We start from the raw sequence: 25,040 nt of genomic DNA, 5'->3' as shown, positions 1-25,040 counted from the left end.
CTTCAGAGAAAACTCTTCGAATTATTTTTTATATACCCAGGCCACATTTCTTTACCTCTTATTCACCTTTTTTTTCTTACTCACTTTTTAGCCACAAAAATGAGGCTTCTATTTCTGCCACCCCGTGACCTTCCCATTATCAATTCTCCCTCTTTCTTTTCCTCGTTTTACAGCATTGGTCTCTGTTGACCCTTTCCCTTCTCTTCCTGCTACCATTCTGTTTTGGATTTCCTCATTCTTATCCAACAAATTCTTAGTCACTTGAAAGGCTCTTTTCTTTTCTTTATATGTTTGTACTCACAAAAGTTTTGCCCTTTGTTCTTTTCTCACCTTAGTCTACCTGTTCTCTCTTGGGAGAGCCATTCACTCTTGTGGCTTCAAATATTCTATATTTACATGTATATTGTAACTATCTGGATGCCCCATAGGCTTTCAATATTAAAATATTGAGGAATGAAATAACTTTTTTCTCTTTTTAGACCTGTTTTTATTTCCCCCTTTAGAATTAGTCAAATAGAAGACAAATTCACTACATACATAGATATTTGAGTTAGGAACTTGAAAATTTTTTTATTCTTTAATATTTCACATACAGTCCTCTCTAAGGCATATTGATTTTCTTTTCTTAAACATTTATTTTTATCTACCTGCTCTTCTCCATTCTTTTTGCTGATGCTTTTGTTCATGATTTTTTGGGATGAATCTTATTTCAAGCCTTGACCTTCTTCCATTCACCTTTTATGTTGCCATCAGAGTCAGGTTTTCACATGCATATTTGATAATTACTTTTCTGCTTAAAACCCTTTTGTATCATCCCAATTGCCTCTCGATAAGGCCTATGTTGCTTCTGTAGTTAAATCTTCTGTGCTTTGCCCTGATACCCTCTACCCTCTTGTCTTTCCCATTTGTCCTCCTTATTCTCTGGCTATTCCACACTATTTACTGTACTCTGAAATGGAAGCCCAATTTAATGCTTCTTAATGGTTTTTGACACCAGCAAATAGTTCAACATCTTGTATAAAACAGGTACTCAGTAGATCTTGAATGTATGGGTGAACGAATAATATATTAGAGGGTTTCTGTATTTCAGAGACTCGTTTCATTTGCTAACAAGGTTATAATAGGAACTTTTGTAGCATTGACTTAATTGGTAGAATTAAACACTAACTGATGTTTTCTATGGATTTCCTCCCTTCTTTAACTTATTCTTGAAGTCTTTCTTGATGACAGATAACTCTGACAAACTTAGGCTTTATTGTTGTTGTTTTGTTTTAGAATGAATGCTCTATGTATATTGCACTTTTCTGAGCTTGTTAAGTTTTATAGGAATGCTTTTCTCCAGAGAGTTAGGTGTCAAGGGATCTTAGGAAACAGTAAGAAAATGATTTTTTACAACCAAAGGACTTGTATGCATGCAGATAAGCATAACCAATGGATACAGACAGTAGGGGGGCGAGGGCATGTGCTGGGGGGTTGGGGGGTGGGAGCAATCAATGGGGGAAAAAGGAGACATATGTAATACTTTCAACAATAAAGAATTTAAATTAAGAAAAAAGAGAAAATGATTTTTTAAAATTTATACCAAGTGTCTACATTATAGACCGCAAACTTGTTTAATGTTTAGAAGGGAATGATGACAGGTACTATAAAACATAATGGCATTAAAATAAATGTAATTGTTTGCTTCTCTTTTAAGGGAACAAACAGAAAACTTTCTACTACTCAGGGCAAGAATTACAATATATTTATTTCATCCACTCATTGTGCCTTTTGGGAAGATTATTGATCTATACACAAGGCAGAAAGCTGTTTCCCATAAAGCTGAGGAATAGAAAAGGTATGTACAATCAGGATAAATGAGTATGCCATACTCAGGATAAATGAGTATGGTAAGATTAATGTACTATGGATTATTAAACTTGGAGATGTCATATGGTCTCTTCTATGGTACTTAGCAACATACCTTTTATATTTTTGTTCTTTTCCAGTATGTGCTTTTTCTTTCATGTGTAGTTTTTTTTTTTCTATTCATCTAGCCTTTCATGCTTACCTTATTTCTCCCTGCCTTTCAAAATCCTACACATATAAGTGCGCTATCCAGTTCTGGATTTAGAACTGGAAGATGGATTTAGAACTAGTCTATATTATCATTTTAAGTTCTGGTTCCCTTTCCCTATACACTGGTGGTGATCTTTTGGGTTAATCACTTAACTGTAGTTTCATTTTCTTTATTGGGAATAATGGAATAATGATGTCAGTGTGGCTGGGCTCACAGAATTGTGATGATAACAAACGTGAGGTTTGAGAGCACTGTTTTATAAACTGCAAAGCCTTGCATCATTTGATATTTTGCTATGTTATTGTTTCCCTAATTCCCATTTAATGTTTTCCCCATCAAACTTCAGCACATGCTATTCATTATCTTCTTTACCTCCCTTAAAACTTTAAGTCTATACTAGGAATATAGTATAAAGATCAGCAAACTTTTTCTGTAACATGCCAGATAGTAAATATTTTCGGTTTTGTGGGCCACATATTGTCTGTGTTGCGTATTCTGTGTGTGTGTGTGTGTGTGTGTGTGTGTACACATAGCTGGCTCGAGACTGCTATCCTTAGAAAGACCTCTTGCAAGGTTGGACCTTGGCTGGCAGCTGGGAACTTGGATATCTCACTGTTCCCAGAACTGGTTCACTGTACTGTACACAGTGTGGTTTATGCCGAATATCTGCCTTCCTTCTGGGTGTCTGGAGTCCTGGTGTGTGCTAGGCAGAGGGTGCTGTGTGATTAACTCACAGTAAACACCTTGGGCAACAAGTCTCTAATAAGCTGCCTTGGTAGACAGCATTTTATATGTGTTGTCAAGAACTGAGTGTACTCTGTGGATTTCTCTGGGAGAGGACCCTTCCACTCTTGCATCTGGTTTGTTTCGGACTCACCTTACGCTCGTTTTCTCTTTTGATTTTGCTTTGTATCCTTTTGTTGTAAAAAATCATAGCTAGGAATACAACTATATTTTGAATCTTGTGACTCCCCCAGAAAATCATTTAATCTGGCCATATCTTTAAAAATTAAAAAAAAAAACAACACACCACTTCTAGCTTTAGACCATAGTGGTTAGAGTTTTCCAGTCCTGTTAAGTGTATCTTCATTTTGAACACATTTTTTTGTACTGTTTCCTTGTTTTACTTAACTAAATCTTTGTTAGGCTGATGGTGAGCTCCTTGAAAAAACAGTTTTACATATTTCTCTTTTATTTCCTGTGGTAGTATAATTCTAGGCATAATGGGCACTCAGTAGAGAACTGACTTTGAAGAGAAGAGCTGCCATTTAAAAGGATATTGTTAGACTATAAAAATAGAAAGATTAATATATACTTGTGATGTTATTGCAGATACTTAATTGAAGTTTATGTCTATCATTTGTTATTTATTTAGCACTTTATTGACTTTTAACATCTACATTTTGGCCTATCAGGTATCATAGGTCTTCTATAAACTCAGTTTTGAGAAATCTATTTTATTGTATTAGCATAGGTCAACATTTACTTTTAAGTTTCACATGTAATTTCACTAGAATTTTTTAGGTGAAGATTCTGTAGTAGAGGTTGGTAAACTATAGCAATTGGGCCAAAACTGGTACATTGTTTTATATGGCTTGTGAGCCAAGAATGGTTTCTATGTTCTTAAATTATTGCAAAAAGTAAACAAAGAATATTTTGTGACATGTGAAAAATATGTAAATACCAAATTTGTTATACATAAAGTCTTATTGGAAAATGGCCACAATTGTTCACTTGCATATTGTCAAGATCAGAATTATTTATGAGAGATACTATTTGACCACAAAGTCTAAAATCGTTACTATCTGGTTCAAAATTTGTTTTCTGACCTCAGTTCTACAGTTTTATTTAGATAAGTTAGCTGGACCAACACATCAAGCTGAATTGTATTGCTCCTAATTGAATAAAATAAAACAGTCCTGATCAGATTGGTAGAACTTTCTATGGTAGGTTTATATTAACTGATTTGTCCAACATAAATAGCAAAACTTCACTGTCACTAAAGAAACTACTGCATTACTTGCCATCTTTTAATTTACTATGTTTAATTTATTTTTCTGGAGTCTTCTTTCTTCTGATTATAGCCCACTTCTCCCTGATTATACCACAGTCTCTGTGAAAACTCAGAATCGAAAGCTCAGCTAAATTTTTTTTTTTTAAGTTGTAGGTCTGTGCTAGAAAATAATTATTTTATGCTTCTTTTTGAAGATTCAGTATCCCTTACAGATCTTCTGGTTCTGTTTATCCAACTTATCTATTACTCACCAAGTTGTCCAAAGATGACATCAGCTGCACATTTAGGTAACTGTGCTTCTATTTTAAAATATTTAAATATTTTAAATATTTACATCCAAGAAATATGTAAATATTCTATTGTCTAGATGTTTTGAGTGATTGACCTAGTTAAGTTGAGAGGTTTCATAAAATGCAGTATTATTCATAATAAATTACATTGGTCCTGGAAGTAAACCATGAAATTAAAATTTTTTCATTGATGTTTTAAGATGTTTCTAATCTGCCTTTTTATTTAAAATCAATTTTGCTGGGAATTTTAATATTGTTGTTTATTAAGATTAAGATGTTCTTAAGAAATGCTATTAAGGGATGATCCATTGATAAGGTACTGATACATATATGTATACTAGACACCTGGTGCATGAAATTCGTGCACGCGGGGGTGTTGTCCCTCAGCCCAGCCTGCACCCTCTCCAATCTTGGACCCCTCGAGGGATGTCCGACTGCCCGTATAGGCCCGATCCTACGGGCAGTCGGACATCCCTCTCACAATCCAGGACTGCTGGCTCCCAACTGCTCACCTGCCTGCCTTCCTGATTGCCCCTAACCGCTTCTGCCTGCCAGCCTGATTACCCCCTAACCCCTCCCCTGCCAGCCTGATTGATGCCTAACTGCTCCCATGCCAGCCTGTTTTCCCCTAACTGCCCTCCCCTGCAGGCCTGGTCCCCCCCAACTGCCTTTCCCTGCAGGCCTGGTCACCCCCAACTTCCCTCCTCTGCCGGCTTGGTCACCCCTAACTGCCCTCCCCTGCAGGCTTGATTGCCCCCAACTGCCCTCCCTTGCAGGCCTGGTCCCTCCCAACTGCCCTCCCCTGCTGGCCTGATCATCCACAACTGCCCTCCCTTGCAGGCCTGGTCCCTCCCAACTGCCCTCCCCTGCTGGTCATCTTGTGGCGGCCATCTTGTGTCCACATGGGGGCAGGATCTTTGACCACATGGGGGCAGTCATTTTGTGTGTTGGAGTGATGGTCAATCTGCATATTACTCTTTTATTAGATAGGATTTTATTTATTTAATTTTTTTATTTTTTATATATTCCTGGATGTTTTGATTATCTTGCTTGTTTCAGCTCACTCCCAAAACTTCAGGATCTTTTCTTCTTACTAAAGAATAAAACCAAAAAACCCCAACATCACACCTTTATGTTTTTTAGTAAAATGCCTATTAGTGTTTAATATTTAAAAAGTATTTCAAATATTAACCTTTTAAAAATAACATAATTTTCTTTTTAATATCAATGAAAGTTTCTAATACTTTATCTGAACACCCTCATAATCCGTAGGCCCATAGTGTCCTAAACCTGGAAGTTACTCTAGAAATGTTGGCACAAATTCTGAGAGAAACTTAACTGAATCATAGAAAAAATGGTTTGAGCCATATATAATTGATAGATGTAGTAACTGACAGATGTGGTATATGTGTGCAGTTATAACAGCTTGCTAGTCCTAACAATGGCTCTCAGAATTCTTTCTGCCTTTACAGCATTTACATCTATAAAGTACTAGGCTAGGTTCCCCTGCTCTATGCTCCTACAACATACTGTGCTTCCTTTATGATAAAAATTTTCTTCTTTGTTATAACAGTTGTTAATGTCTTGGTTTACCATCTAGTTGACTTTTGCAAAATATTTTTATTTCTTTTTAGAGAGCGAGGGAAAAAGAGGGAGAGAGAGCGAAAGAAACATCAGTGATGAGAGGGAACCATCAGTGGGCTGCCTCCTGCAGGCCTGGGAATCAGGTTGTAATCTGGGCATGTGCCCTGACTGGGAATTGGACCTGTGACCTCTCGGTGCATGGGATGATGCCCCACCAACTGAGCCACACTGGCCAGGGCATAGTGAACTGTTTTTAATCTTCTTTACTCCTGCCTACAGTGTTTGGCATAGTGTCTGGCATACAGTAGATACTAAAAAATAATAGATAATTGGATGGATGAATGATGGCCATATGCTCATCAATAATCACTCTCATTGCAAACAGCGTTTCTCATCTGGAGATGGTTGAAAAAAATTACTTCACTTTCTTTTTCCATTTTCTTTTGTTAAGTATTAACTTGAAGTCTTAGTGTATTCATGGAGTACTGAATATTATAACAAATTTAGAACATTGGTATTATTTTAATACTAGAGGCCCGGTGCACGACATTTGTGCACTGGGTGGGGGAGCGGGGATGGGGTCCCTCAGCCCGGCCTGTGCTCTCTCACAGTCAAGACCCCTTGGGGGATGTCCGCCTGCCCATTAAGTCCACTCCCCACGGGTTCATAGTGCTGCTGTGGAGGCAGCTCTCCACTGCTGCTGCGCTCACCAGCTGTGAGCCCAGCTTCTGGGTGAGCTGCGCTCCCCCTGTGGGAGTGCACTGACCACCAGGGGCAGCTCCTGTATTGAGCATCTGCCCCCTGGTGGTCAGTGCGTGTCATAGTGACTGGTCGTTCCACTGTTCAGTTGATTCGCATATTAGGGTTTTATTAGATAGGATTGTATCTTTCTAGGACAACTGTGCATTGCTAACTTTGGTTTCTTAGTTTCTTCACATAAAACACTATTTTTGTAGTAGATTAGGTCAAATAATATGAAAATTCATTAGTTTATGAAACTAAAAATATCACATTTATTTTAATGACCATTTCTCATGTTACATTTATGTATACTGTATTTTAAAAGAAAAATTTAAAATATGCTCATTCATTGTACTTTGTTTATAGAGAATATACTAGTCTACTGGAAAGTTTCTCCTCTCTGCACCCTTCTTTTTGGCCATTATTTTGTCTTAATGACTAATTTTCTACCAGAATCCTGAATACATGTAATATTATATCCTATCTAATAAAAGAGTAATATGCAAATTGACCATCACTCCAACACACAAGATGGCTGCCCCCATGTGGTCAAAGATGGCTGCCCCCTTGTGGACACAAGATGGCCGCCACAAGATGGTCAGCAGGGGAGGGCAGTTGGGAGGGACCAGACCTGCAAGGGAGAGCAGTTGTGGGCGATCAGGCCAGCAGGGGAGGACAGTTGGGAGGGACGAGGCCTGAAAGGAAGGGCAGTTGGGGGCGATCAAGCCTGCAGGGGAGGGCAGTTAGGGGTGACCAGGCCTGCAGGGGAGGGCAGTTAGGGGCAATCAGGCTGGCAAGGCAGCAGTTAGGCATCAATCAGGCTGGCAGGCAGAAGAGGTTAGGGGCAATCAGGAAGGCAGGCAGGTGAGCAGTTGGGAGCCAGCAGTCCTGGATTGTGAGAGGGATCCCAGATTGGAGAGGGTGCAGGCTGGGCTGAGGGACACGCCCCCCGTGTACGAATTCCATGCACCGGGCCTCTACTCTACACTAATAAAAGAGAAACATGCAAATTGACTGTACCTCTGCTATGCCCACAAGCCACGCCCACCAGCCAATCAGGAGTGAGCATGCAAATTAACCCAACCAAGATAGCGGCAGCCACGGAGCTGGAGTGATCAGGAGGCTTGGGTTGCCCTGGCAATGGAGGAAGCCAAGCTTCCCGCCCGCCTTGGCTGGCCCTGGCCTCCTCTCAAGCCTACAAAGTTTCAATTATAGAAGATAAATAAATCCCAAGAAAAATGGCGGTGGCCACGGAGCTAGAGTGAGCAGGAGGCTTGGGTTGTCCCCAGTGATGGAGGAAGCCAAGCTTCCTGCCAGCCCTGGCTGGCCCTGGCCTCCGCTCAAGGCTACAAAGTTTCAGTTATAGAAGATAAATAAATCCCAGATACTTGCTTCCAGCTGGCATTGACCTCCACTCAAGGAGGCGCTGAAAAAAAAAAGAAAAGGAAAAAAGGAGGGGCTGGGAGCTTGGGTCACCAGAGGGTGATCAGGCCAGGATGGGACGGCAGTTGTGGGTGATCAGGCTGGTGGGGGGTGGGGCCATTGGGGGTAAGCAGACCAGCAGGAAGAAGTTGGGGGTGAGTAAGCTGTCAGTGGGGGTCAGTTGGAGGTGATCAGGACAGCAGGGGGGGCCAGTTTGGAGTGAGCAGGCCAGTAGGGGGGCAGTTGGGCATGAGCAGTCCAGTGGGGAGGAAAGGTGGGGGTGAGCAGGCCAGCAGGGGGGGCAGTTGGGGGTGATCAGGCTGGCGGGGGGGCATTTGGGGTTGAGCAGGCCAGCGGCAGAGGGCAGTTGGGGGCGAGCAGGCCGGCAGGCAGAGTGGTTAGGGGCAATCATGCAGGCAGGCAGGCAGGTGAGCGGCTGGAGCTAGCAGTCCCGGATTGTGAGAGGGATGTCTGACTGCCGGTTTAGGTCTGATCCCTGTAAACCAGCAGTAGGGCATCCTTCAAGGGGTCCCAGATTGGAGAGGTTGCAGGCTGGGCTGAGAAACACCCCCCCCCCCTGCACGAATTTCATGCACCGGGCCACTAGTATAATAATAAAAGATAAAGTAAGTATTTGCCAGGAGGAGAAAAGCTCTAAATTTGCTTCTAACCCATCCTCGCTGTCAGGCAATGATTTAATGTCAAACAGCGAGTGATCTTATATTGTTGTCTTTTGGCATTCGTATTTTGTCATTTATTCACTTTTTATTAACTTGAAGATATGTTAAGCTAGATGATATCTCCTTAAGTTTTAGGTTACAATTTGATATTACATCATTCTTTGGGCATTGAGTTGTGTGGTTTTTCAAACTGTTTAATCTTGATGTTGAACTTTTTTTGAACAGTAATAGCTAACCCATAACTAAAAGATATATTAAGCATTTAATGTCTAAAGGTTTAATTAAAAAAAATACTTCTCCCATTACAGAGAATTACTCTCCTGCAGCTATGGTGACTGAAGTTCTACAGATACTCTGTGATCAAAAAGAATGTGCAATCGAATGCTTATGTAACAAACCTGTGGTTGAGGCACTTCTTCAGCCTATTCATAATGTAATGAAAGGAACTAAGGTTGGTATTATTTACTAAAGAGAAAAAGTCTCTTAGTTGGGTATTAGTGACTATTCAATGGGGTTTTATTTCTAAGTTTGATATATTTAAAAATTATTTTATTACACAATTTTTCCACATAAGAATGTATTTTATGCCAACAGATTTTTATTTATTGTTAAATTATAGTTTATGCAGTCAGTTGATTTATTAGTTATGACAATATGGGAGAAAAATACATATAACATTTTAAAATTCTTTTTTTCTGGTTAGGCTTAGAGCTGATGGTTGTAAGGACTAAGAAAAGTTATTCTATTAAAAAGCTATTTGTGTTTTAAATCTAATAAATCTTGTGAATGTTTTATTATTTGTTTTAATGGCAATTCTATAGCCTTTGGAAATGTGATTGTTTTTCTGAAGAGCCAGCTCCGTTTTATATGAAGAACTAATGTTACTTGAGGAAAAAAGCTCATAAACATCCTGGTTCCTAACATTTGTATGTCTCTCTACAATTTGTACAGTATATTTCTTCATATTATGTAATCCTCACAGCTGAGGCTCAAAGGAGTGACTTGTTAAAGGTCAGATATTTAACAGGTGGCAGAACTGGTACCACTACTAGTACTGCTGTCTATAATATATCCTTCCACTTCTGTGACTTCAGCTTCTGGGGAATGACTCAAAGTTTATCAATAAGTTTATCATTAAGTTAAAAGTTGCCTGGCCATTGTGGCTCAGCGGTTGAGCATTGACCCATGAACAAGAGATCACCACTTTGATTCCCGATCAGGGCACATACCAGGGTTGTAGGCTTGATCTCTAGTAGGGGCTGTGCAGGAGGCAGCTGATCGATGTTTCTCTCTCATTGATGTTTCTGTCCTCTGTCTCCCCTTCTCTGTAAAAATCAATAAAAAACATATTTAAAAAAGAAGAGACACCATAGAGTGTGTGCTCTCTGTCTCTCTCTCTCTCTAAAATAAACCAAAAACACCACCCCCCCCAAAAAAAAAAAACACCAAAAAAAATTAAGCCAAATGTTTTTGTCTTTCCATATCTGTGTTATGTAGTGTTTTTATTGTTTCATCTCTCTCAATGGACTGGGCAATTGGTCACCTATCCATGTATTCATTATTCACTGCTCATTCAGAAAACATTAAGCATTTATGTGAATGCGGTACAAAGTATGAAATTCTGGGAAATTAAGAGGATATAATGATAAATTATTTTGATGGTCTTATAGGCAACCTTCAGAAAACAAAATAGAGAAGAAACAAATAGAATACCTAATACAGCTTAATTTAATAAAATGCCATAATATAGTGTTGTAAATATAAACTATATACCAGACCTGAGAAATGTGTTCTTGGATCTTAAGCCATAGAAATTGTTTGTGTCTTTGCTTTTATACATCTTTAACTTCTTATTTTCTTTTGACACATCTATTGGTTGCCTCCGTAAACTGTGTTTCTATGAGAGAAGGAAAGTGTTCTAGGCAGAGAAGTTGCTCTAAGAAAGATATCTAGTATGAAATAGACTAACAATGTCTGATATAATTAGGAATTCTTCAGGTGAATATACCTGACTCATTAGTTAAGTTAAGCCACTGAATTTATTGGAATTGGAATATATTAGTTGCAATGTATAATCAGGTTTACTGTAGAGAATATGAATATTGGCATCCCTGCAGGTACAGGTAAATAAGTAGGTCCCAGAAAGAATAGGAACTTTAGTAGACTTTGGCACCTTGATGGGTTTCTTGCATAAACATGACTCTAGTTTTTAGTATTTGCTTTGTACTAATTTGCTATACACTGGCAAATATTTCTAGTACATTCATTTAAAATAAAAAATGAGGAAATATGATTGGTCCAGCCTATGTTTTCTCATTAGGGGACATCATTGGCTATTGGCCAGCCCATGAATTGGCTGTCCTTAGACCTACAACTTATGACTAGTTAGTTGTAGGAAAGGATGCTATCCCTTAAAAAGGATGGTAGTGTGTTAAAGACTGTATAATAAAATTAGATAGGATGTACAGGTAAACCTTATTTTATTCTGCTTAGATTTATTGCACTTTACAGATGTTACGTTTTTTACAAATTGGAGGCAAGACCCTCCACCAGCCAGAAGATTACCCCCTTTTATTGCCATGGTCAGGACTGAACCTAAATGTCTCCAGGTATGCCTGTACAGGAACCCAGTGAGTGGGAAATAAAGGGCAAAATGGAAATAGAGAAGCTACTGCATTTGTCCATAAGAATTACACCTAAAATTGTAACAGCAGCAGTTCTCTCAATTGTCTTAATAACAATAACTGATTTGCGTAAAAAGTCTGTATGAATTTTCCTCATCAACTATGCTGGTAAGAGCTCTAATCTAATGTTACATTTAATTCAGGCATATTATTTCACAGCCAAACAGTCATAACTTTCTTTTTGTTGTGGCAATATAACTTTATTAGATTACACTACTGCCCTTGAATTTTAGTCTGTGATATGTTAGCATGTCATCAAATTATGTGACTCTGTTCTCTTTTTAATGTACAGCCTGCTCCACATTGCTCTGAAGCAGCTTTAATTTACATAGCTGATATTTTGGCAAGAATTGCATCTGTAGAAGAAGGGCTTACCTTACTTCTTTATGGAGAAAATATGAACTCTTCTGAAGAAAAAAGGTATATGTCTGTGTTTTAAATAATTTGTGGAATTATTAGCATATTTTGTAAATCTGACTCAAAATTTCTAAGATGCCATGCTATATGTTAATGAAAATGTGGATAACTATTTTAGGTATAGTTTCCTGACCATCCACTAATAACATATTAGATCCGTGGTCGGCAAACTGCGGCTTGCGAGCCACATGCGGTTCTTTGGCCCCTTGAGTGTGGCTCTTCCACAAAATACCATGGCCTGGGCGAGTCTATTTTGAAGAAGTGGTATTAGAAGAAGTTTAAGTTTCAAAAATTTGGCTCTCAAAAGAAATTTCAATCGTTGTACTGTTGATATTTGGCTCTGTTGACTAATGAGTTTGCCGACCATGTATTAGATCATCAGAAAGTTGAAGGAGTAACCAGGATTATGGACTATGCAGAGGAAAAAAGAGAATTCTGGGAATAGATGACAATAGCTAGCTACTGGGCTCAGAGAGATTTGGAAAGATACCACAGCCATTAAGCAAAAAACAGATGACCAGGATAGCCGATTACTCATGACAGATTAAACCACACGCTTTTTCTATTACATTTTCCCTCTGTTCTACTGAAAATGCTCTCATTATTAGACTTCTGCACATGGGTGGGAACAAGAATATAGATATGTCAGAGAAAAGGTTAGAGGAGAACTAAAAGCAAGCCAACCAGATGAGGAATGTGTGATAAAGCTAGCCTTTGGTAATTTATAAATTCATGATTTACAATCTTGGAATCACCTTTAGGTATCTTCTGTTAGTTCTACAGGTGCTCATAAAATAGCCCAGTTTTTGAAAAAACTTCTTGATGAAGATATTTCTATTTTTTCTGGATCGGAAATGTTGCCCATGGTGAAAGGAGCTTTTATTTCCACATGTTGCCAAATATATGGTACTTGTGAAGGCTTGCAAGTGTTAACTCCTTATGGTTTGCATGAATCTATAGCAAATGCATGGAAGAAGGTAAGTATTTTCAAGTTTTTTCTCCCTCCCTGCAAATCTTTATTTCAAATATAATTACTATTGTAGTGTCATATTGCAGTTAAAATAGTATTTTACGGGGCAAATGTGACTTCTTTAGCGTCATAGTTCTCTGGAGGGCGTAATGTTTTTTAATTTGGCACAGGATGACTTTAGTATTTCCTCTCTCTAGAACACAGTTCTAGGACCTAATGGTACTACAAAGTCTTTTCTTCTGGCAGGAGAAGCTTAGATAAATTATCTTTGCATAGACTGACATTCCTCTTTGGAAATTACTTCTGTGCAGTTTTTACAGACGCTGGATTTTTGTTATGGACACTGTAGATTATAATGTAGCAATAGTCAATTATAATATATATCAATAGACTGTCTTTTTTTCCACATTCATATGCTTTATTTATGAAGTACTTTAAAAATTTATCTTAATTAATGAAGTATTACAGATGTCCCAACCCCCCCCCCCCATTAACCTCCTCCATCCCACTCCCATGCCCTCCTCAGCCCTTCACTACACTATTGTCTGTGTCCATGGGTTATACGTATATACATATAAGGAAATACTTTAAATGATATTTAATTAAGAACTAAATTTAACCTTTGTAGGTAATTTTAAAAAAGTGTAGCATGAGGAATGTGAGTGATGCTATCAGTGAAAAAAGAGTGCAAATTAATCTGTTATGTTTTAGACAAATTTGGTATCAGAAAGAATTCCTACTCCAGTAGAGGGTTCAGATTCTGTCTCTTCGGTAAGCCAGGAATCCCAAAACCTGTAAGTATAATTGATTAAATTAAAAACATAATTGCTGAAATATTTTTAAAAATGAGAATGTAACAGACTACTGTAGCAAAAACATTTTATGGGAAGGCAAATTATATATAGGACCAAGGAAAATTATACCTGGAAGTTTAGAGATCAGATTTATAACTTTAAAAAATCTAGCAATATTTATTATACTTGCTTCATTCTGTATTTACATTTTGGGTTAGGAAACTTGACATGTGAAGTTGTTTCCAGAAAATTTGGAGAATTACCAAATACTAATATTGGAAACCTAACTAGGGAGTTCAGTAGAAGGAAAGTATTTTCGAATGCCAATGAAGTCCATGTATATTTAAATTGTGATTTTTCAAAATATGTGAGAATGTGTTTTAATAAGACTTTGGAAGGGGAAATAATTTACATCAGTATTTATACTCATTTTAAATTTAGAAGTCTCTGTTTCTTCATAGATATCAATAAGTCAGATTAATGGGGGAAATATGCATTATTTATTTTTGTAAGAGAACATTTATTGGGTAAATGACAGAGGTAGAAGAAGTAATTCCTAGAATAAATGGGCTTAGGAAATGAGTTAGGGACGTAAAGGAAGGGCCCTTGGAGCTTGGGAGTGAGGAAGCTAATGGTAACGTGCCTGAGAAAGGAATGATGGGGAGAGAGAAGGAAAAGGGAAAGGCCACGGGCTACTCCCGGGTTGAAGAGTGCACTGGGCCCTCCATCCGAAGGGTTTTAAGGGTGGAGACTTCAAGGGAGGTCCCAGGGAAAGATCTCAATAGAATATTCAGTAGCCTTCCAGGTGTGTCCTCTCAGGGCTGTGGTCTCCACTGATGGATAGGCGGTACCAGGGCAGGAGGTCAGCTGGTCCTGACGTCAGCCATGGCTGGTTTGTTGCTTATCTTGTCCTGGGGTTTCTTGGGTGCAAACTTCTGTTGGTGTCTTAATGGGCTTTGATGTGCACAGGTAAATGGACCACTTCAGTCCAACAGCAAAGGCTGATCGTCCCTCCGGCGGTCCTGGATGAGCCCCAAAGATGAGACAGGAGTGTGAGCTGTTGGGTTCATTGTCTCAAGAAGTTGACAGATGAATCGAAATACATATATATATATTTAATTAAGATGTGGTGACATATCTTTCTGGATTCTCTTCTTGAGTGCTGGTGTAGTATAAACAGATCATAATTAGATAAGAATCTTGAAGGCCACTCTGAAGAGAAATCCAAAAACTAACGTTGGTTTTTGGGTAGGTCAAAGCAAACCAACCAGTCAATCAAAAAGCCTTTTGCATTTTTTAAACAGTGTAATAATTTAAAAAACAATTACAGCTAGTTTTTAGAGAATTGACTTTTTATGATATAGTTGTCATAAACTTGAATCAACTGGCATTTTTTTCTTTGGTGAAGGAGTGAGAAAAAAACATTTCTGCAATTCATTTTTGAGGTAAATTTTAGATCTGTATTTTTGGAAGTCTATTTTCATTCATTTTGTACTCATTCATTCAGCTGTTTATTGGACTAATTTTTTTGCTGAGTTCTGAGGATAACTATATACTTCAGAGAGCTTATTTAGTAGTGTAGAAAACAAATGAATAAATACAAATAGCAATATGGTATGTTCAATTTATATGATAAGGGTCATGCAAGGTACACTGGGAGTCAACTATTTTAACCTCTACAGTTTCTTTCCAGACAATTAGGAATATCCAGTAGGTAGTATGTTGTCTCTTAATTCTGGTATTTCTGAATGAAATTCTCATATCCCCTTCTGTATTTCCAGATTTCTGTCTTTCACTCTCCTATTAACAGTATGCCTTGTGACTGTTCCAGGTTTTTCCTCTGGAGAATGTTACTAGCTTTCCTTTTAGAACTGTTCTGAGGGAAAAAAAAAGGTCATTCTTTAAAAGTATAATAAAAACTTATGAAAATAAATATAATATGCCTGGGATGCTTTAGAAAGGCAGAAAACAGATATTCTATAATGAAAAGGAAGTAAATTTCAAAATAATGGAGAGTTTGGGCTCGGGAAATCTAGGCACAGCAGAATTATAATTGGAAGGCAATTTAAGCATGGGTAAGAGAATCTAGATATAATAAAAATGATGACATGTGCAGTGAATATTTGATACATTCAGTTAAGGAAAATTATTGGGATGGAAGATGTAAGAATAAAAGAATTATTGCCCTGGCCAGTTTGGCTCAGTGGCTAGAACGTTGGCCCACAGACCGAAGGGTTGTGGGTTCAATTCCAGTCAAGGACACATACCTTGGTTGCAGGCTTGATTCCTGGCTCTGGTCAGGTGGTGTTTGGGAGGCAACCAATTGATGTGTCTCTCTCACATTGATGTTTCTCTCTCTCTCTCTGTCCTCTTCCACTCTCTCTAAAAATCAATGGAAAAATATCCTATTTCCTGACGGGTGTGGCTCATACCATGCACTGAAAGGTTGTTGGATCTATTTCCATTGAGGACACATGCCTGGGTTGCGGACTCGATCCCTGGATGTTTCGCTCTCACATTGATGTTTCTCTCTCTCTCTCTGTCCTCTTCCACTCTCTCTAAAAATCAATGGAAAAATATCCTATTTCCTGACGGGTGTGGCTCATACCATGCACTGAAAGGTTGTTGGATCTATTTCCATTGAGGACACATGCCTGGGTTGCGGACTCGATCCCTGGATGTTTCGCTCTCACATTGATGTTTCTCTCTCTCCCACTCTCCCTTCCTTTCTCTAAAAATCAATAAAAGTATTAAAAGAGTTCACTATTGAGGAAACGATGCTTTTTATCATATTTTTAAACATTTATTGAATACTTTGCAACCAATATGTACTCTGTAAATTTAATTATCAGTAGTATTAAGCTAAAATATCTCTTATTCCATTTGAGTATAAATAAAGAAACTTATACCTTTTCTTTACCTGTTTCAGTATGGCTTGGGAAGAGAATTTGTTAGATGGTTTACTAAATTTTGCTGCCACCCCTAAAGGACTACTACTTCTTCAAAAAACAGGTGCCATCAGTGAATGTGTGACATTTATGTTCAACCGATATGCAAAAAAATTACAGGTACGAATTACCATCTGCCACAGGCAAAAGGAATTTTTGTTGCTTTAAAAGCCGTTAAGAACATTATCCTGTTTTCTGTGCTTGAAGAGGTTATTAAACCTGAGTTAAAAAACCATACAGCACTGTAATGTTTAACTTGATTTTGTTTTTTAGGAAAGCATTAGAGAGTTGATGTTGGTATCTATGGGTGTAGTTACAGGATGGCAAACAAGCCTATGCAATTGAAAAATTCAGTTAATTATCCAGGTGTTTTATAAAGGTGCTATCAAACATCTGGATATACTAAAACTGGGTGGAACCTCAGGAGAAAAACCTATTGGGTTTAAATGTATGTGTCCATGGCAATGTAGGCCTCACATTTGAAAAGAAACAAATATTTGAAGAGGGATTTTATTATTGCTACTGTTAAATAAAATTTATAATATAATACAGCCTTTTCTCAGATAGAGGTCATAGAGGTATATTCAGTTTTTGCTGTCACGGTGAATATCCTTAGACCTCTGAGCTTTTTAGGATCATAGATAGTATGCCTTTATTCTCTGTCTCTGGCAGCTGTTTTTCGATGTTATTAGGTTGCCTGCTTATAAATATCAGTAGAGGCCCGGTGCATGGATTCGTGCACGGATTGGTGTGGGGATCGGACCTTAACCGGCAGTCAGACATTCCCTAAGGGATGTAGTAGTGCGCCAAGCGGCAGGCGGCCAGGAAGGAGCCCGAGCCGGGGCCGGGAGCCGTGCTGCTGGTGCTCATCCCGGCCTGCAGCACCTGCCGCTCGGTAATGCTGCTGTGGAATCAGGAGAGGCTCCCGCCACCACAGCTGTGCTAGCCAGCTGTGAGCCCGGCTTCTGGCTGAGCAGCGCACTGACCACCAGGGGGCAGCTCCTGCATTGAGCGTCTGCCCCCTCGTGGCCAGTGCATGTAATAGCGACTGGTTGACCGGTTGTTTGATTGTACCATCGCTTAGGCTTTTGTATATATTGTATTTGTTCTTCCTTAGTTGTCATTGTAATTTCCTGCTTTTGTTTAAGCCTGTAAAAAACAAATAGTTAACTTTTTAGGATTGCTTTTGCCAATGTAGATTAAGTAGTTCCTGAGGGAGGGGCCAGAACATCTCTTTATAAATAAAACATATGAACATCTGTTTATTATACTAGGCTGGTATGTGCAGATGTGTTTTTATTTGTTTAAATGGACCTCAAGTATAGAGAATTTAGTTGTTTACATGTTTCATTTCATGGCATAATGTTCCCATCTGTCCATGCAAGATTTCTCTCTTGATTAATTTTATTCTCCTATCAGTCCTGATTTACTCTGCATGTATTCCCCTACTCCAGGCTTCATACCAATGTGCTATGTGTAATGTTTTTGAATGTGCATACTTCTTGTATAATATTATCTTAGTCTATTCAGGCTGCTATTACAAAATACTACAGTCTGGGTGGCTTGTAAGTAGGTTTATTGCTCACAGTTGCAGAGGCTGAAAGTCCAAGATCTGGATGCTAGCATGGTCAGGTGAAGGCCCTCACATGGCAGGAGCAAGGGAGCTCTCAGTGATCTTTTTTAAAAATATATATATATTTTATTGATTTTTTACAGAGAGGAAGGGAGAGGGATAGAGAGTTAGAAACATCGATGAGAGAGAAACATCCATCAGTTGCCTCCTGTGCACTCCCCACTGGGGATGTGCCTGCAACCAAGGTACATGCCCTTGATGGGAATCGAACCTGGGACCCTTCAGTCCACAGGCTGACGCTCTATCCACTGAGCAAAACCAGTTAGGGCTCAATGATCTTTTTTTATAAGACCACTAATCCCACTCATAAGGCCACTCCTCTTTCATGACCTAATCACCTCCTAAAGGCCCCATTTACTATTACCTTTGGGAGGTTAGGATTTTAACATGAATTTTTTGGGGACGTACATTCAGACTATATCAAATATAGTTTACATAAATGAAATTGTGTTGTTCTAATCGGAATTTATCTGATGGTGAATTTGAATCTCTTTGAGTACTAGTTGACCATTTGGGTTTTCACTTTTGTGTTTACATTTTTGAAAATATTCAAGCCATTCAAATACATTTTTTTAAATCATTGAGATACATGAAACCGTGTATCCAATTTTACTCTTGTGATAATACACCTATGACTAGATACCATTTTTCACATTCACAAATTTTAAGACAATCTTGTCTTCCTTTGTACCACACTGGTGGTTATAATAGAAGTAATTGTTTCCCGGATCTCAGAAACTTATAATCTTAGAAGTTATTACAGTACTCAAATGGTGCTCTATGCTATTCACAACACTTTTTGAAAATTTAGATCCTCACTTACCTGGTAAGAAAGCCATTAGGCTATTTCCTTAATTGTGCTGAAGAGAAAGTGGAGACCCAGGCTTGTTAAATGTTCTGCTTATGCTCTAGTAACTGACAGAAGAAGTAAGACTAGAACTCAGATTTGTCTTTCACAGTGTCCATGGAGTCTGAGTCTTGTTAGCAAAGCATCTCTAACTTCTCTGTGGTTTTCTTCTGCTCCTTCCTTTCAGTACTTAGTGTGAATCTGGGAAGCCCCAACGTTTCTAATGTTTGGATCAGCAGGATCGGTGGGGGTGATTGAGTAAGGTGTTTTTTCAGTTGTTACAGAGTAAGGCAACTGGGAAAAGGATAGACATTTATCTTACTTCTATGTCATCTAATCGTAGAACTATTGGATGGCAAATTAAGAAAAAGAGAAATATGAGTAATAAAAATAGAAAAAGGAAGGCAAATAATAAAGACACAAATAGCAGAAAATTGAAGAAATTAACCTAACTTGCATGGTCCTTAGTGTTTTTGTCCTTAAAACTGACTGTACAGCCTATATTTTTAAAATTTTATTGAAACATATTATTTTAATGAAATGTTGAAAAAATATAAATTTCTAAGTGGTTACCTCTGTTTAGACGTCAGACATTTTATAAGCCAATCTGATTTTAGCCAAAGTCTGAGACAGAAGAACATTATATAATGTCTTTGTTATCTCCTTATTCTGATTTCTGCTAAGAGAGATACTCATTTTTGTACTTTACCATGAATATATGTATAATATTCTCTGTGAAATAAGTTGTTTAAGGTTTTCTACAACACTCTTTAGAAATCTGTACATTAATGCTAAACATTCTTTGCTGGAGAGTATTTTATATGTAAAACTAGAGGTCTGGTGCATGGATTAGTGCACTGATGGGATCCCTTGGCCTGGCCTGTAGGGATTGGGCCAAAACCGGCCCAGTGTATGGATTCGTGCACTGGTGGGGTTTGTCAGCCTGGCCTGTGGGAATTGGGCTGAAACCGGCTCTCTAACATCCCCCAAGGGGTCCTGGATTGCGAGCCCCCTCCTGCAGACCCAGCCCCCAGGACCTGGATGCCCACTGGCTCCCTCCTCCTTCCTCTCTGGATCTGGGGTGTGAAGCAGATTCGGGGTCGGCAGTGCCCCAGCAGCAACCGAACCCACAGCCAATTCTGTGAGGAATCAGGCTCCCTCCTCTGCTGGTCGGAGCATCTGCCCCTGGTGGTCATTGCTCATCATAGCTACCAGGCGAACGGTCGAACAGTCGAACAGTTGGATTGTCGCTTAGGCTTTTATATATATAGACTAGAGGCCCGTGCACGAAATTCATGCACTGCGGGGGGGGGGGGTGTCCCTCAGCCCAGCCTGCACCCTTTCCAATCTGGGACCCCTTGGGGGATGTCCGACTGCCGGTTTAGGCCCGATCTGGGACTTATGACTCCTAACCTCTTATCTGCCTGCCTGCCTGATTGCCCCTAACCGCTTCTGCCTGCCAGCCTGATTGCCCCCTAACCACTCCCCTGCCGGCCTGATCACTCCCAACTGCCCTCCCCTGCCGGCCCAGTTGCCCCCAACTGCCCTCCTCTGCCGGCCCGGTCTCTCCCAACTCCCTTCCCCTGCTGGCCTGTTCGCCCCCAACTGCCCTCTCCTGCCAGCCTGGTTGCTCCTAACTGCCCACCCCCACCGCCTGGTTGCCCCTTATTGCCCCCCCAGCTGGCCTGGTTGCCCCCAAATGCCCCCCTGCCAGCCTAGTCACCCCTCACTGCCCTCCCTGCCAGCCTAGTCGCCCCCAACTGCCCCCCCGCTGGCCTGGTCGCCCCCAATTTCTCCCCCCCCCCCTCCCGACCAGCCTGGTCACCCCATTCAGCCTGCTGTTCATTCGTTTAGTCTTCCCTCACTAAGCCCCCTGCTGGCCTGGTTGCCCTACATAGCCTGCTTGTTCAGTCGTTTGGTCATCCCTCACTAACCCCCCTGCCAGCCTGGTCGCCCCATGCAGCCTGCTGTTCAGTCGTTTGGTCATCCCTCACTAACCCCGCTGCCGGCCTGGTCGTAGGCAGCCTGCTGTTCAGTCGTTTGGTCATCCCTCACTAAGCCCCCTGCTGGCCTGGTCGCCCCACGCAGCCTGCTTGTTCAGTCGTTTGGTCGTCCCTCACTAACCCCCCTGCTGGCCTGGTCGTAGGCAGCCATCTTGTGAGGGTGTGAGGGTTAATTTGCATATTACCTCTTTATTATATAGATTCCCTTCCTTAGGGAAAAAAATCATATTGCCTTTAAAAGTAATTATAATTTTTAAGAAGATACCATTGTACTTTTTAAAGTTGTTTGATTACTTAAAAGCCCTGTTAAAAAACTTGCAGTCAATACAGATTTATTGATGAGGAAATTTATCATTGAAGAACCAATCTAAAAAATTAAATAATAAGCTAACAGAATTTGGAGTTGGAAGGAATCTTACTTTATATCTTGTTAAAGTCCCTTATTTTATGTATGAAGACAGATAGACCTAGAGAGAGAAGTGACTTGTTCAAGATCAAAAAGCTACTTAGTTACCTGGCTGGGACAAGAACCTAGATCTGAAATTAAATTGTCAAAAATATTACATTAATATTAACTCAATTATGATAGTTTCTGAGTTTGTTTTTGCCACTCTTATCTTTACTTGAAATAATGTCTGGGGTTTTTTTTTTTTGTTTGTTTTATGTCTGGTATTTTAATATAAAAAATTAGTAACTCTACATGTAACACGTAAGTAAATATTAATATGCTGCGTTTTCCTGCCTCTCATGGTTGTTCCTTATTTATGTTTTTTAGATCAGCAGGCATAAAAAGTTTGACTATGGAGTTTTGGTTACCCAAGTGGCATCAACAGCAGCAGGTACAATAGCACTACAAAGTTCAGGTACGTTTTTTCTTTTAATCCTATATAATAAAGAGCTAATATGCTAATTAGGCCAGACAGTGGAACGACCTTCCAGAACGACCAGTGCGTGGGTGGCAGGGCTGTGAGGGCACGAGGCAGCCAGGGCCATGAGGCAGCCAGGGCTGCGAGGGCCGAGGTGGCTGGGGCTACGAGGGCCGAGCCCCTTGCATGAATTTCATGCATCGGGCCTCTAGTAAAAATTATAATTTAAATATAATGAGTAAGCCAATGGAAAATTTAACTGGCAGGGTCAAGTATCAGGATACTACTCTAAAGTTATTTTTCCCACATTAGGCCTTAGGTCAAAAAAAGTTATAGGGTTTTCTTTTTTTTTTTTTTTTTATAATTTAAATTCTTTATTGTTTAAAGTATTACATGAGTCTCCTTTTCCCACCATTAACCTCTCCCCAGCCACCCCTACCCCCAGCACATGCCCTCACCTCCCCCTACTGTCTGTATCCATTGGTTATGCTCATATGCATGCATACAAGTCCTTTGGTTGATCTCTTACCCCCTCACCCTGTGCCTTCCCTCATAGGTTGGACAGTCTGTTTTATGCTTCTGTGTCTCTGTTTCTGTTTTTGTTCATGAGTTTATGTTGTTCATTATATTCCACAAGTGAGTGAGATCATGTGATATTTATCTTTCTCTGACTGGCTTATTTCGCTTAGCATAATGCTCTCCAGTTCCATCCATGCTGTTGCAAATGGTAAGAATTCTTTCTTTTTTACCGCAGCATAGTATTCCATTGTGTAGATGTACCACAGTTTTCTAATCCCACTCATTAGCTGATGGGCACTTAGGCTGTTTCCAAATCTTAGCTATGGTGAATTGTGCTGCTATGAACATAGGGGTGCATATACCCTTTCTGATTGGTGTTTCTGTTTTATTGGGATATATTCCTAGAAGTGGGATTACTGGGTCAAATGGCAGTTCCATTTTTAATTTTTTGAGGAAACGCCATACTGTTTTCCACAGTGGCTGCACCAGTCTGTGCACAAGGGTTCCTTTTTCTCCACATCCTCTCCAGTACTTGTCGTTTGTTGATTTGTTGATGATAGCTATTCTGAAGCTGTGAGATGGTACCTCATTGTGTTTGATTTGCATCTTTCGGATGATTAGTGACTTTGAGCATGTTTTCATATGTCTCTTGGCCTTCTGCATGTCCTCTTTCGAAAAGTGTCTATTTATGCCCTTTGCCCATCTTTTGTTTGAATTGTTTATCTTCCTTTGTTAAGTTGTATGAGTTCCCTATAAATTTTGGAGATTAAACCCTTTCGAAGATAACATTGGCAAATATGTTCTCCAATGCAGTGGGCTTTCTTATTGTTTTGTTGATGGTTTCTTTTGCTGTGCAGGAGCTTTTTATATTGATGTAGTCCCAGTTGTTTATATTCTCTTTAGTTTCCATTGCCCTCGGAGCTGTGTCGGTGAAGATATTACTACAATGTATGTCTGCTATTTTGCTGCCTGTGGATTTCTCTAAGATTTTTATGGTTTCCCATCTTATGTTTAAGTCCTTTATCCATTTTGAGTTTATTTTTGTGTATGATGTAAATTGGTGTATGATGTAAGACTGGTTTCATTTTTTTGCATCTATCTGTCCAATTTTCCCAACACCTTTTATTGAAGAGACTGTCTTGACTCCATTGTATGCTCTTGCCTCCTTTGTCAAATATTAATTGAGCCTAATGGCTTGGATCAATTTCTGGGTTCTCTATTCTTATCCATTGGTCTATATGTCTGTTCTTGTGCCAGTACTGGGCAGTTTTGAGAACAGTGGCTTTGTAATATAGCTTGATATCTGGTATTGTGATCCCTCCAACATTGTTCTTTTTCAAGATTGCTGCAGCTATTCGGGGTCTTTTTTTTTATTCCAGATGACTTTTTGGAGATTTTGTTCTAGGTCTTTGAAATATGCTGTTGGTATTTTAATGGGGATTGCATTGAATCTATAGATTGCTTTGCGTAGTATGGACAATTTAATGATGTTGATTCTACCAATCCATGAACAAGGTTTAGGAAAAGGAAATGCTATTGGGATTTTCTTTCCCTGTGAAATATATACAAACTTTTTCTCTTTCCTCAGAACAATGGCACATCATAAACTAAACTGAAAAATATTTGATGCTTTAAGAAGTTGCCCTCATCTTCTGCCAGCTGCTGGCTGGGGCTTCCCTCCCCCCGCTGCCGGTTGCTGGCCGGGGCCTTTCTTCGTTCTGTGCCTCCCACTGGTGGTCAGCGCACATCATAGCAAGAGATTGGTCTTTTGGTCGATCTCCCATGGGGACAATTTGCATAGTAGGCTTTTATACCAGTGTATATATAGATAGATAGATAGATTGATATATATAGATATCCTTGCCACACTCCCTTTTCCCTTTTCCCTTCTTGAAAGCTTCCCTGTCACCACTTAACTTTCACCACTGTCTTTGCAGTTTGCAGTTGGCAGGTATTATCCACTGTGGATTAGATTTCTAAAAACTTCAAATATTGGGAATTTAAGATATTGTATCTTAAGATTATCTGAACCCTGAACTGGAGACAAGATGTAATCTCTACTAGAGATGCTATGATTATATTTTTCAAGGCTTAGAGTTGGATCATAACATCAGTGATCACTGTTGATTCTCTTAGTAAATAAAAATCTTTTTCTATAGCATATTTTAAATGTTTTTTGACTGAACTATTTTGAACTTCCTTTATTATGAAAAATGTTTCCTGGTAAAAGTTGTGCTAAGCTGAACTGCTTATTCTTCTATTTAGAATAAAATTCAATTTATTAAGTCCTCAGGGCACATTAATGAAATCATTTGAAGACTAGATTTATCTCAGATTTCTCTATTGCTTAAGTAATTAAACTTCTGAGCTTCACAATATCAAACTTTTCTTGAGAGGGTTAAATGCATATTTTCACAGGACAAAGGAAGGAAGACCAACCTCCTGAGTTCCTAAGATGTCCTAGGTACTATATTAGGAACTCTATTAGAAATGATCCCATTTATGCTTCATGGCAACCCTTGGATTTTTCTAAAGACATGCACCGATAAGCTGTCAGCTTTGTAGTTTA

The 25,040-nt window shown here is 39.3% G+C and overlaps 1 protein-coding gene across 1 annotated transcript in view; it reads left to right on the top strand.

Moving 5' to 3' along the window:
* Window positions 1–25,040, top strand: part of TBC1D32 (TBC1 domain family member 32) — a 124,886-nt gene that overhangs the window by 30,261 nt on the left and 69,585 nt on the right. Inside the window, exons 12-19 of the mRNA XM_080664101.1 lie at window positions 1,697–1,837; window positions 4,268–4,360; window positions 9,099–9,241; window positions 11,767–11,894; window positions 12,667–12,868; window positions 13,573–13,655; window positions 16,585–16,723; window positions 21,862–21,949. Of these exons, the coding sequence (XP_080520227.1) occupies window positions 1,697–1,837; window positions 4,268–4,360; window positions 9,099–9,241; window positions 11,767–11,894; window positions 12,667–12,868; window positions 13,573–13,655; window positions 16,585–16,723; window positions 21,862–21,949 (1,017 nt within the window). The remainder of the gene's footprint in view (window positions 1–1,696; window positions 1,838–4,267; window positions 4,361–9,098; window positions 9,242–11,766; window positions 11,895–12,666; window positions 12,869–13,572; window positions 13,656–16,584; window positions 16,724–21,861; window positions 21,950–25,040) is intronic.

This window comes from Plecotus auritus, assembly GCF_963455305.1.
Source record: "Plecotus auritus genome assembly, chromosome: 4".
Classification (NCBI taxonomy): Eukaryota; Metazoa; Chordata; class Mammalia; order Chiroptera; family Vespertilionidae; genus Plecotus; species Plecotus auritus.
The sequence above is the reverse complement of the archived record's forward strand: the minus strand, read 5'-3'. Positions and strand labels throughout refer to the sequence as shown.